The 14006-nt window shown below is 43.6% G+C and overlaps 1 protein-coding gene across 1 annotated transcript; it reads left to right on the forward strand.

Moving 5' to 3' along the window:
• Nucleotides 1–586: 586 nt before the first annotated feature.
• LOC141176183 (uncharacterized) lies at nucleotides 587–9222 on the forward strand (the record flags this gene model as incomplete). Its single annotated transcript, XM_073660178.1, has 3 exons — nucleotides 587–697; nucleotides 896–986; nucleotides 7663–9222. Coding segments are annotated over 3 exons (1653 nt in total), but the record flags the coding sequence as incomplete, so codon positions are not given.
• Between the last annotated feature and the right edge of the window lie 4784 nt (nucleotides 9223–14006).

The raw sequence follows: 14006 nt of genomic DNA on the forward strand, positions 1-14006 counted from the left end.
GGTGAGAGATTCTGATGATGTCACATTACATCATTCTTATCTATGGGAATAACAGATGGACAGAACTGGAGAGGTGAGGACTCTGGAAATGTCTGGAGTGAGATTTATTAACGGTCTCTCCATAACCAGGATTACACAGTAGTGAAGAAGACCTCTAGTGAGCGCTTTCAGGACCCTGTGTCTGAGGGATGGGGAAGACCCCTTAGCCCAATCACAGGGCTTCCACCTCACTCCATGATACATGAGGACATCAATGAGCAGAAGATCCTAGAACTCGCCTACAAGATGATTGAGCTGCTGACTGTAGAGGTGACATTGCTGGGAATGCTTGGACATTATACAGTATCGCTATGAAGGGATTGGGGGGATGACGCTATCATTGTATGTGTCAGGTTCCTTTAAGGTGCCAGGATGTCGCTGTCTATTTCTCCATGGAGGAGTGGGAGTATTTAGAAGGACACAAAGATCTGTACAAGGATGTCATGATGGAGGTTCCCCAGCCCCTCGCATCACCAGGTAATAGACAGGACTAAATATACACGGCCTATAATTCTCTGTATGTAAAGAATGAATTTAGTGACTGTATGTGTTTCCTTTATATCTATCCAGTAAGAGGACAACACCAGAGAGATGTCCCCATCCTCTCCTTTCACTTGACTGTAAACAAGAAGTTCCCAATGTTCCTCGGGATCATCAGGTAGATGGAGAAAAGGTGTCATGAGATCTCCACCATGATGTGTAGACGGCTGTGAAGGTCTTGTGCTCAGTGTTGTTTTATCCACCAGTATTTTGTGTTTTATACTTGTGTAATGAGAACGGTGGAGATGGCAGGATTAGAGCTGATCATAGATGAGACTTCTCCATCTGTCTGTGACTTTCACAATATTTGTTTCAGGGTGAAGATCTGACCCATATTAATACTACAGATACATATGTGAGGGGTGATGAGCGGTGTAAAGAGGAGATTCCTACATATGACTACCCAGGTGAGTAGTAACCACTAAATGCAGAGAAGTCACAGATTCTTCAGTCACTGACTGTGCAAAACCTACAAAAGACAAAAAATATATCTCATACCCTACCATTATTATATATAAATGTAAAGCCAAGTTGCATATGAAATATAGGGTACTTAGTGAACTATTTTTGATCAAAAAAAGTATACAAGCCGTCCCACCAGCGGCAAGGTGACCCTAAATTGGGACGGTCCTACACTGTCTATATTAAAAACCTTACTGTATATCAAAGTTGAAGTAATGCATATAAAAGGGTAGACAAATAGAACCGGGTCCCAATATCAGACCACCTAAGCCCGTGGTAAGCTACATATATACTAACCAGCTCAACAAGGGGGATGCCACACCCCTAATTTGCACAGAATGCAAACAAGACAAAAAACCAAGCAATGTGAACTGAGGTCTAAGATGGTACACATGCAAGAAATAGGAGCATGTTCACACTAGCAAAAAGATGCAAAACCTACAAAAGACAAAAAATATATCTCATACCCTACCATTATTTTATATAAATGTAAAGCAACGTTGCATATGAAATATAGGGTACTTAGTGAACTATTTTTGATCAAAAAAAGTATACAAGCCGTCCCACCAGCGACAAGGATGGCTTGTATACTTTTTTTGATCAAAAATAGTTCACTAAGTACCCTATATTTCATATGCAACTTTGCTTTACATTTATATATAATGATGGTAGGGTATGAGATATATTTTTTGTCTTTTGTAGGTTTTGCATCTTTTTGCTAGTGTAAACATGCTCCTATTTCTTGCATGTGTACCATCTTAGACCTCAGTTCACATTGCTTGGTTTTTAGTCACTGACTGTGGCTGCTTTATCGGTGGTGTAGTCCAGCCGTATCACAATTGTGCGATCAACATTTTGCCTCTTGATCACATTTTCCTCCACCCAAAACTAGGCAAATGCCATTAGAGATTGAAAGCCCTTTTCTATAGAACTTAAAGCCTTCCTAGATCCCTGATATCTTATTGGATGAATCTCCCTTCTCTCCCTTCTGTGCTGCTGAATGTGCTCATATGGTCCCTACAAGACCAGGTCCAGTCTTTCTGGCCAAACTTCACTTTTATGATCGACAGCATTTAATGTGCAGTGAGGGCCAAGTGTGAATTTGTCAGTAACAACAGAGTTTCCCTTTATCCTGGTTTCATGGATTCACTTTGCGTCATAGCTTTGTTTTCAATCCTAAATTATTCAGATTACTGCACAATCTCTCCTGACATGGGGGCGCTAATACTTTCTCTACTCTTCTGGTCAGGAGTCATAGTTGCTCCAATGGTCCACCATAAATTAGTGCAACTCCAGTTTAGTGTTAGAGTTCTCCCCTCATACATACGTTGTTCATGGGGATGTAACATTTTTTTTAATCTATGTCTTTTTTTACAGGTTCATTCTATGTTAGTTTGATTGTGATGGGATCGGCCTGCCTCACTTATGTGAGTCTGTAACTCCTGGTAGTCTTTAAAAAAAGTCACCATTGCCTCTTCCAAATGCCCGAGATCTATATTTAAGACACCTCAGCTCAGCACTATTATAAAAAGTTCTCTTTTAAATGTCTAATATTTCCACTTGAAACTCATCTGACAATAAATATTGTCCCTTACGATAGTTTAAATTCCCAAGAGCCACCGAGCCACCGAGCCCCATACTCTAATTACCCCAGAGAGGTTTCTTCAGTAGTTACTCATTTTTTACTGATGAAGACTGTTCAGTAAACCGTTAGAAATAAAAGTCCACACCCTGTTTAACACATTTATTTAACTGGTTCCCGACCGCCCACTGTAGATAAACGTCGGCGCTTGCTGGGCTCTGTGCAGCGCCGACGTTTAAAAACGGTGGGTGGTCTCGCAGCGCTCAGGACCCCCAGGGTCCTGCAAGCGCTGCGATTCCGGTGCAGAGCGTTAGCTCTGACAGGGAACATCATCGGGACCTGATTAGATCAGGTCCCAGTGATGTTAACCCTTAGCTGTCTTCTATATGCTGCGATCTATAGTGATCGCGGCATATAGGAGACAGCAGGAGGAGAGGGGGTCGTCAACTTACCTCTCCGAAGACCTCCGAGTCCTTCCAGGACCTGGGGTTGCTATGGCAGCTGGAGGTCACATGACCGCCTCCAGCTCTGCCATATATGGTGTCCTGTCTGGCTCAGCTGCAGCTGTAGCCAGACAGAAGACTCTGACTGAAACAGTCAGGGAAGATCTCATGTAATGTAATACATGTCTATTACATTACATGAGATCAGTGATCAGAAAAATAAAAATTAATATCCCATACAGGGACTAAGAAAAAATGTAAAAAAAAGTAAAAAAAAAGTTTTTAAACTATTTAAAAAAAAAATCACAAAATAAATAAAAATAAATAAATAAAATATTAAACCAATAAATCCGTATATTTTTACAAAACCAAAAAAAGTACACATATTTGGTATCGCCGCATCCGAAACAACCCGAGCTACAAAACTGTCACACTAATTAACTCCTTCTGTGCACACCGTAATAAAAATAAATAAAAAACGGAGCAAAAAAAATGCTTTTTCATCATATCGCCAAACAAAAAGTGGAAAAAAATGCGATCAAAAAACAAAATAGAAATAAAAATGGTACCACTGAAAAGGTCATCTTGTTACGCAAAAAAAAAGCCGCCATACAGCTCCATCAGCCGAAAAATAAAAAAGTTATAGCGCTCAGAATAAAGCAATGCAAAAAAATATTTTTTTCTATAAAATTGTTTTATTGTGTAAAAGCGCCAAAACATAAAAAAAAATACAGTAAGTGTAGTATCGCTGTAAACGTACTGACCCGAAGAATAATGCTGCCTGATCACTTTTACCACACGTAGAATGGAATAAAAAAAAAACTCAAAAAACAATTCCTGAATTGTTTGTTTTTGTTAATTTTACCTCCCAAAAACGGAATAGAAAGCGATCAAAAAATGTCACGTACCCAAAAATGGTACCAATAAAAATGTCAACTCGTCCCGCAAAAAACAAGCCATCACATGACTCTGTCGGTCGAAATATGGAAAAATTATAGCTCTCAAAATATGGTGATGCAAAAACTAGATTTTGCAAAAAAAGCGTCTTTTAGTGTGTGACAGCTGTCAGTCATAAAAACCCGATATAAATCTGGTATCTCTGTAATCGCACCGACCCAAAGAATAAAGTAATCTAATCAGTTATATCACACTAGGAACGGCGTAAAAACTAAATAAAACCAATTCTTCACCTCTTACTGATTTGTTTATTATGTCTCCAAAGATCGCAGTAAGGCTCTGCTCACATTTATCCTGCGCTCTGCACTGAGCGCTTACACCAGAGTTTCCGTGTAAATCTCTGAAATACATGATTCAGCCGGAACCCATGACGGAAGATTCCCTGTAATGAGGCAGATATAGGCCACTGTGGACGCCGTCTAGCCTGGGATCCCACGGTGTCATTTGTTTTAGGCGTGCATAAAAGTGCGGTTGACCACAGTTTTGTGCACTTCTGAAAAAAAGGACACCGCTAAACAGAGACCAGAGGGTGTCCAGAGTAACTCTGCTGCCTCATTACAGTGAATGGATCCCGCAGGGGTTTCATCTGAATTACATCACTTGGAAAATTAGATGGAAACCCCGATGTAAGTGCCCAGCCTAGATCGCCGGATAAATGTTACATAAAATGTTCCCAATAAAAGCTTCAACTCAGTCCTCAAAAAAAGGTAGTCCCCACTCAGGTCCGTCATCTGTTAAAAATATAAGGGACTTCCAAGTTACTGGTAGCAGAAAGGCTCTGGAAAAGCAAAATGACCCTTGCCCCCCTAAAGAAATTCAGAAAATTTTGTGCTCCCAAATCCAAATGCCTATTCTACAATAATTTGTTCTCCAATTGTCAAATAGCACTCCGTCCCCACCAGATCTCACCGTATGGCTAAGCGGTACGATACAGCCACATATGGGGTATTGCCACTTTTAGAAGAAATTGTGTGACACATTTCGGCACCATTTTTACCCATTGCCCTGTGTGAAAATGTAAAATCTGAGGGTAAAACATTTTTTTGTGGTAAAAATATAATTATGCTTTTTTCACTGCCCAATGGTATAAATTTAAAAATTAAAAAATACTCACTACTTCCCTAGGTGAATTCCTTGAGAGGTGTAGTTTACAAAATGGGGTCACTTGTGGGGGTTCCTGCTGTTTTGGCATGTCAGCGACTCTTCAAATGTGACATGGTGTCTGCTGCCTATCCCAGCCAACATAGCGCTCCTTTCTCTTCCGAACCCGGCCGTACACCAAAGCAGTGGTTTTCCCCACATATGAGGTATCAGCGTACTTAGGAGAAATTGTACAACAAATATCATGCTGCAATTTATCCTGTTACCCTTATGATAATGCAAAATTAGGGAATGAAAAACATTTTTTATGGGAAAAATGTGAAAATTTTATTTTTACGGCTCAATATTATAAACTTCTGTGAAGCAGTTGGGGATGCAAGGTGCTCACCACACATCTAGATAAGTTCCCTAAGGGGTCTAGTTTCCAAAATGGTGGCACTTGTGGGGGGTTTCCACTGTTTAGGCACATTAGGGGCTCCCCAAATGTGACATGGCATCCGCTAATTATTCAAACAAATTTTACATTCAAAAAGTCAAATGGCGCTCCTTCCCTTTCAAACCCTGCCATGTGCCCAAACAGTAATTTACCTCCACATATGGGATATCGGCGTGTTCAGGAGAAATTGCACAACAAATTTCATGGTGCAATTTATCCTGTTACCCTTATGATAATACAAAATTAGGGAATGAAAAACATTTTTTGTGGGAAAAATGTGAAAATTTTATTTTTACGGCTCAATATTATAAACTTCTGTGAAGCAGCTGGGGGTGCAAGGTGCTCACCACACATCTAGATAAGTTCCCTAAGGGGTCTAGTTTCCAAAATGGTGGCACTTGTGGGGGGTTTCCACTGTTTAGGCACATTAGGGGCTCCCCAAATGTGACATGGCGTCCGCTAATTATTCAGACAAATTTTACATTCAAAAAGTCTAATGGCGCTCCTTCCCTTCCGAACCCTGCAGTGCGCCCAAACAGTGGTTTTCCCTCACATATGGGGTATCAGCACGCTCAAGAGAAATTGCACAAAAAAATTTGGGGTCCATTTTTTCCTGTTACCCCTGTGAAAATAAAAAAAATGGGTCTAAAGTAACATTTTTGTGAAAAAAGTTAAATGTTAATTTTTTTCTTCCACATTCCAAAAATTCCTGTGAAGCACCTGAAGGGTTAATAAAGTTCTTGAATGTGGTTTTGAGCACCTTGAGGGGTGCAGTTTTTAGAATGGTGTCACTTTTGGGTATTTTCTGTCATAAAGACCCCTTAAAGTGACTTCAAATATGATGTGGTCCCTAAAAAAATGTTTTTGTAAATTTTGTTGGAAAAATGAGAAATCGCTGGTCAACTTTTAACCCTTATTATTCCCTAACAAAAAAAAATTTTGGTTCCAAAATTGTGCTGATGTAAAGTAGACATGTGGGAAATGTTATTTATTAACTATTTTGTGTGACATATCTCTCTGATTTAAGGGCATGAAAATTCAAAGTTTGAAAATTGCAAAATTTTCTAAATTTTCGCCAAATTTCCGATTTTTTCACAAATAAACGCAAGTTATATCGAAGAAATTTTACCAGTATCATGAAGTACAATATGTCATGAAAAAACAATCTCAGAATCAGGGGAATACATTGAAGCGTTCCAGAGTAATTACCTCATAAAGTGACAGTGGTCAGAATTGAAAAAATTGGCCCAGTCACGAAGGCAAAAACAGGCTCTGGCGCGAAGTGGTTAAAAATAAAAAAGTCAGTTATAGTCACCTAACACCTAATCCATTGAAGCCAATGTGCCCTGTAAAAAATAAATAAATAAATAAATCTAATTTATACTCACCTGAGTCTGAATCAGTAGTTCAATAATCAGTTGATGTTTTTTTCCTGATAATTCCACTGTCTGATTTTTTGTTTACCCCAGTAGAAAATACAACCAGCGTTATAATCTGATTTGTCTCGTGAAAACGTATTTTTCTTTCTCTGTTTTATTTCCGTCTATGTAGGGACCAATTTCTTAATTTGTAACTTGATTATTTGTGATTCTAATGCAAAGTTCTATTTTTACTTTTTCCAACTCAGGAGATACTTCATTAGATTCTTTTTCATTCTGCGTAAGGATTAAATGTATGAGATTTTTTGTGTAGTCTTAAGTGTATTTTTTCCAAAGTTATTACAAAGTTCTTATCTTTGTGGAATTGAGACATCTCTTTGAAGGCTCATTCACATTCTTGATGAGATGATGGACCTGAGTGGGGACTTATTTTTTGTGAGATGTGTAGAAGTTTTTATTGGTATTATTTCACCTACATAACATTGTTTGGTGGCTTTTTATTCCATATTTGGGAGGCGGAATAAGCAAAGAGTTGAACACTACGCTCTACTGATCCATCCTATGAGGTTTTCTATTAGACTGTGAACTGTCATTGTCTTGGTGAATAATTTAATATTTTTACATAACTTACCATCTGTACTGACAGTTTAAGTAGAAATGTTCAAAAATAAAAATATCATGGATATTTTATTCAAAAATAATATTTGGTTTTATTCTTAGCAGATGACTCTACCAGGAGATCAGAGGGACAGCAGACATCTTCAATTTTTAAATCAGATGATCTTGAGATCCCACAAGATAGAATTGAAGTGAATGACATTACTCCAGATATACCATCATCCCTTCACAGCAAAGATCTTTCATCTGATCATTTAAAACAGGTCCTGTCTTCTGATGCATTACCGACTAATAAGGAAAAGCAAAGTAAAAAAATAAGCATTAAAAAACAAATTGCTCCTCCTGATCTTGTTAGTCACCAGAAAACTCACGCAGGGGAGAAGCCATTTTCATGTTCAGAATGTGGGAAATGTTTTACAGAGAAATCAAGTCTTAGCAAACATCAGAAAACTCACACAGATGAGAAGCCCTTTTCCTGTTCAGAATGTGGGAAATATTTTAGACAGAAATGTCATCTTGCTATACACCAAATAACTCACACTGGGGAGAAGCCATTTTCCTGTTCAGAATGTGGGAAATGTTTTAACCAGAAATGGATTCTTGTTAATCACCAGAGAATTCACACAGGGGACAAGCCGTTTTCATGTTCAGAATGTGGGAAATATTATAACCAGAAATCAGACCTTGTTAATCATCAGAGAATTCACACAGGGGAGAAGCCTTTTTCATGTTCAGAATGTGGGAAATGTTTTAACCACAAATCAGTTCTTCTTAAGCACCAGAGAACCCACACAGGAGAGAAGCCTTTTTCATGTTCAGAATGTGGGAAATGTTTTGACCAGAAATCACAGCTCATTGCACATGAGAGAACTCACAAAGGGGAGAAGCCTTTCTCATGTTCAGAATGTGGGAAATGTTTTAAACATAAATCAGATCGTGTTAATCACCAGAGAACTCACACAGGGGAGAAGCCTTTTTTATGTTCAGAATGTGGGAAATGTTTTAACTGCAAATCAGTTCTTGTTAATCACCAGAGAACCCACAGAGGGGAGAAGCCTTTTTCTTGTTTAGAATGTGGGAAATGTTTTGTAGAGAAATCACATCTTAATACACACCATAGAACTCATACAGGGGTGAAGCCTTTTTCATGTTCAGAATGTGAGAAATGTTTTAAGTACAAATCAGTTCTTGTTAATCACCAGAGAACCCACACAGGGGAGAAGCCTTTTTCCTGTTCAGAATGTGAGAAAGGTTTTATACAGAAATCACAACTTATTGCACATCACAGAACTCACACAGGGGAGAAGCCTTTTTCATGTTCAGATTGTGGAAAATGTTTTAACCAGAAATCAGATTTTGCTAAGCACCAGAGAATCCACACAGGGGAGAAGCCTTTTTCATGTTCAGAATGTGGAAAATGTTTTAACCAGAAATCAGATCTTGTTAGTCACCAGAGAACTCACACAGGGGAGAAGCCATTTTCATGTTCGGATTGTGGGAAATGTTTTGTACAGAAATCACACCTTATTAGACACCAGAGACTTCACACACGGTAGAAGCCTTTTTCCTGTTCAGAATGTGAAAAATGTTTTTTTTTAATCAATAAACTTTATTAAACACCAAATAACATAGTTTACATCAGAATAATTATTTTAAATGTCGTCATACAGTACATGTACAGGAATAACACCTATATAAACCAATTGTTCATTCAATGTCATTCAAATAACAACCATATAGTTCTCCCCCTTCCCAACCCAGAATGAACATCCACCCTCCCCACCATGTGCATTTCAGTAAAACCATACCCATACTCATGTTAACGGATACTGGAAGCCTGTGCTAGCATTTCTTCTGTGGTGTTGCGATCAGTGGAAGAGGGTTGCATTGACAATCCAACACAATGAGAAGCACTTTGAACACATTTTATAAGTGGTCATAAACTTGTAAAAAACCTCATGAAAGAATAAAGTTACGTTAAAACCAAGCACACCATTGTTTTTCTTATGAAATTCTCAATAAGTTTGATGTGTCATATGACCCTCTTACCATTGAATAAAATAAAGTTGGATGCAAAATGGCCGACTTCAAAATGGCCGCCACGGTCACCACAGATCTGGAAAAGTTTTCCCCCTCCCATATACTAATGTGCCACAAACAGGAGGTTGATGTCACCAACCATTCCCATTTAATTTAGGTGTATCCATATAAATGGCCCACCCGGTAGAAAGATTAGAGATGGCTTCCTCAGCCCATATTGCTTGTCTTAGTTGCAAGTATTTAAGGAATTCAGATTCATGCAAATTAAACTCCTGTTTCAGCTGTTTGAACTACTTGAGATGGTCATCCGAGTATAGCTTATGCACATATTTCAATCTCCGATTCTCCAAATCCCTCCAATCTCTGCAACTCCTCTAGATTAAAGTTATTCCAGATAGGCATGTACTTTGTGCAGTCTGTCATTTTAGTCTTTTATATGTCCACCAATTATTATGGACCAGTGACTGGGTGGGGTATATAATCGGGCTATCTACAAATTTGTGTGATTCCAGTATCTCCAGTAAATTTTTCCCACCCTCCCAAGTATTTTAATACAATTGATTCTGCTCCCTGGGCCAACTTCAGTGTCCAGCCTCGGAAGTGCTGAAATTGGGAAGCTAAGTAGTAGCCCTATATATGAGGCAAAGCTACCACCCCTCCTCCCCCTGATTTTTTTGGTAATTGCAATTTTTCCAGTTTTATTCTAGGGGTCCATCTTTTCCACACAAAGTCTCTAAAGCTGTTGTCCAGAAAGGTGAGTTATGTACAACGTATAGAATGCATGGCATTAAGCACATGTTAATGAGGTTTACTCTACCCAAGGCTGACACAGGTAGCTTTTCCCATATACACTCGTTGTTCCTCATTTTAATAACCAGTGGACTTAGATTTAAAGGAATAAACTTCTGTGGTTTATTAGTAATGTAAATCCCCAGATACTTAAATTTCTGAACTACTGGAATATTGGACAAACTCTCCCATATAGCAGAATTCCCCAATCCCTTTTTCTCCATCTCCCAATCCATAATGCTGGGGTAAGTTTATCTCTACAGAGACCCCTGTACAGGAATATTAGGGCTCCAGCGACATCACATCTATTATACAGAGAATAGCGCTATCTCCATAGCTCTGTACACAAGGACATAGAGATCAGACAAGGTCCTCATATTCAGCCAGCTTCTATTTTACTCCAACCCTCTTTATAAGAACAAGATCAGAGTCTCATTATACCGAGCAGAGAAGCTCCAGGGACAAAGACCCCGTCTGGTCCTAACACGCTGGGGTTCCGGAGTAGCCAGCCACGGGGCCCGGATTCTCTCATTTGTGGCCCCAGCGTTTCTTGTAGAATAAATCCGTTTCTCATCCAGTCCTGTAGTAATGACTTTGTTATCAGGTTTTGTAGGAGGGTTCGTCTGACTCCATCTTATGTTATCAATATCTGTGCGAGAAACAAGAGACGTCCGAGCGCAGTTTTACCGAGTGTCCAGTGTCAGTTCTTCTACAGTCTGATAAAGAGCCGCGGTGTCTCTGACCGAACCAGGGAGTATACAGCTGGATACAGCGTACACCCGCGGCTCCACTCCATACACAACGTACACACACGGCTCCATATGTACGCCGCTCCGTACACCTCGTACACACACGGCTCCGCTCCGTACACCTCGTACACGCGCGACTCCGCTCCGTACACCTGGTACACACGCGGCTCTGCTCCGTACACCTCGTACACGCGCGGCTCTGCTCCGTACACCTCGTACACGCGCCGCTCTGCTCCGTACACCTCGTACACGCGCGGCTCTGCTCCGTACACCTTGTACACGCGCGGCTCTGCTCCGTACACCTCGTAAACGCGCGGCTCTGCTCCGTACACCTCGTACACGCGCGGCTCTGCTCCGTACACCTCGTACACACGCGGCTCTGCTCCGTACACCTCGTACACGCGCCGCTCTGCTCCGTACACCTCGTACATGCGCGGCTCTGCTCCGTACACCTCGTACACACGCGGCTCCGCTCCTTGCGCCTCGTACACACGCAACTCCGCTCCGTACATCTCGTACACACGCGGCTCCGCTCCGTACACCTCGTACACACGCGGCTCTGCTCCGCACGCCTCGTACACACACGGCTCTGCTCCGTACACCTCGTACACACGCGGCTCCGCTCCATACACCTCGTACACACGCGGCTCCGCTCCATACACCTCGTACACACGCGGCTTCGCTCCGTACACCTCGTACACACGCGGCTCTGCTCCGCACGCCTCGTACACACACGGCTCTGCTCCGTACACACACGGCTCTGCTCCGTACACCTCGTACACGTGCGGCTCTGGTCCGTACACCTCGTACACGCGCGGCTCCGCTCCGTACACCTGGTACATACGCGGCTCTGCTCCGTACACCTCGTACACGCGCGGCTCTGCTCCGCACGCCTCGTACACACACGGCTCTGCTCCGTACACCTCGTACACACACGGCTCTGCTCCGTACACCTCGTACACACACGGCTCTGCTCCGTACGCCTCGTACACACACGGCTCTGCTCCGTACGCCTCGTACACACACGGCTCTGCTCCGTACGCCTCGTACACACACGGCTCTGCTCCGTACGCCTCGTACACACACGGCTCTGCTCCGTACGCCTCGTACACACACGGCTCTGCTCCGTACGCCTCGTACACACACGGCTCTGCTCCGTACGCCTCGTACACACACGGCTCCGCTCCGTACGCCTCGTACACACACGGCTCCGCTCCGCACGCCTCGTACACACACGGCTCCGCTCCGTACGCCTCGTACACACACGGCTCCGCTCCGTACGCCTCGTACACACACGGCTCCGCTCCGTACGCCTCGTACACACACGGCTCTGCTCCGTACGCCTCGTACACACACGGCTCCGCTCCGTACGCCTCGTACACACACGGCTCCGCTCCGTACGCCTCGTACACACGCGGCTCCGCTCCGCACGCCTCGTACACACGCGGCTCCGCTCCGTACGCCTCGTACACACGCGGCTCCGCTCCATACAGCTCGTACACACGCGGCTCCGCTCCATACACCTCGTACACACGCGGCTCCGCTCCGTACACCTCGTACACACGCGGCTCCGCTCCGCACGCCTCGTACACACACGGCTCTGCTCCGTACACACACGGCTCCGCTCCGTACACCTCGTACACACACGGCTCCGCTCCGTACACCTCGTACACACACGGCTCCGCTCCATACACCTCGTACACACACGGCTCTGCTCCGCACGCCTCGTACACACACGGCTCTGCTCCGTACACACGCGGCTCCGCTCCATACACCTCGTACACACGCGGCTCCGCTCCATACACCTCGTACACACGCGGCTCCGCTCCGTACACCTCGTACACACGCGGCTCCGCTCCATACACCTCGTACACACGCGGCTCCGCTCCATACAGCTCGTACACACGCGGCTCCGCTCCATACACCTCGTACACACGCGGCTCCGCTCCGTACACCTCGTACACACGCGGCTCCGCTCCGCACGCCTCGTACACACACGGCTCTGCTCCGTACACACACGGCTCTGCTCCGTACACCTCGTACACGTGCGGCTCTGCTCCGTACACCTCGTACACGCGCGGCTCCGCTCCGTACACACACGGCTCTGCTCCATACACCTCGTACACACGCGGCTCTGCTACATCCACACTGTAAACCCCTCCTGACCCCACACATAAACTTCAGCTCCTCCAGCACCATGACAACCAGCACAGCAGAGTCCTGCATCCACTGAGGCCCCTGATCATGTGACCCCTGACTCCTCCCCTCCTGTGACCTCATCACAGCTCCTGTGCGCACAGAGCAGCCATATATGTGGTGGCGGCTCTGCAGGTGGAGGTATGTGGAGACCCCATTACTGGGCGCAGGGGGCATTAACCCCTTCAGCACCGAGGCTCTTTTGGGGTCTTGTGTTGCCCCTTTATAAGAATCATAAGGTTTTTGTTCTGTTTCCTGTAATAGATACATACGACCCAACTATGGAGACAGGAAGGGAGGAAACGTATTGTTCTCATAGTACAGGACCCCTTTACTGGCCCCACAGTGTAATGCCCCATTATGCCCCTTATGCAGGATGTATGATGCCCCCACACAGTGTAATGCCCCCATTATGCCCCTTATGCAGGATGTATGATGCCCCCACACAGTGTAATGCCCCTTATGCAGGATGCATGATGCCCCCACATAGTGTAATGCCCCCATTATGCCCCTTATACAGTATGTATGATGCCCCCACACAGTGTTATGCCCCCATTATGCCCTTTATGCAGTATGTATGATGCCCCCACGCAGTGTAATGCCCCATTATGCCCCTTATACAGTATGTATGATGCCCCCACACAGTGTAATGCCCCCATTATGCCCCTTATGCAG

Source organism: Phyllobates terribilis, unplaced genomic scaffold (assembly GCF_046119375.1).
Source record: "Phyllobates terribilis strain yellow unplaced genomic scaffold, ASM4611937v1 Scaffold_17__1_contigs__length_24005725, whole genome shotgun sequence".
Classification (NCBI taxonomy): Eukaryota; Metazoa; Chordata; class Amphibia; order Anura; family Dendrobatidae; genus Phyllobates; species Phyllobates terribilis.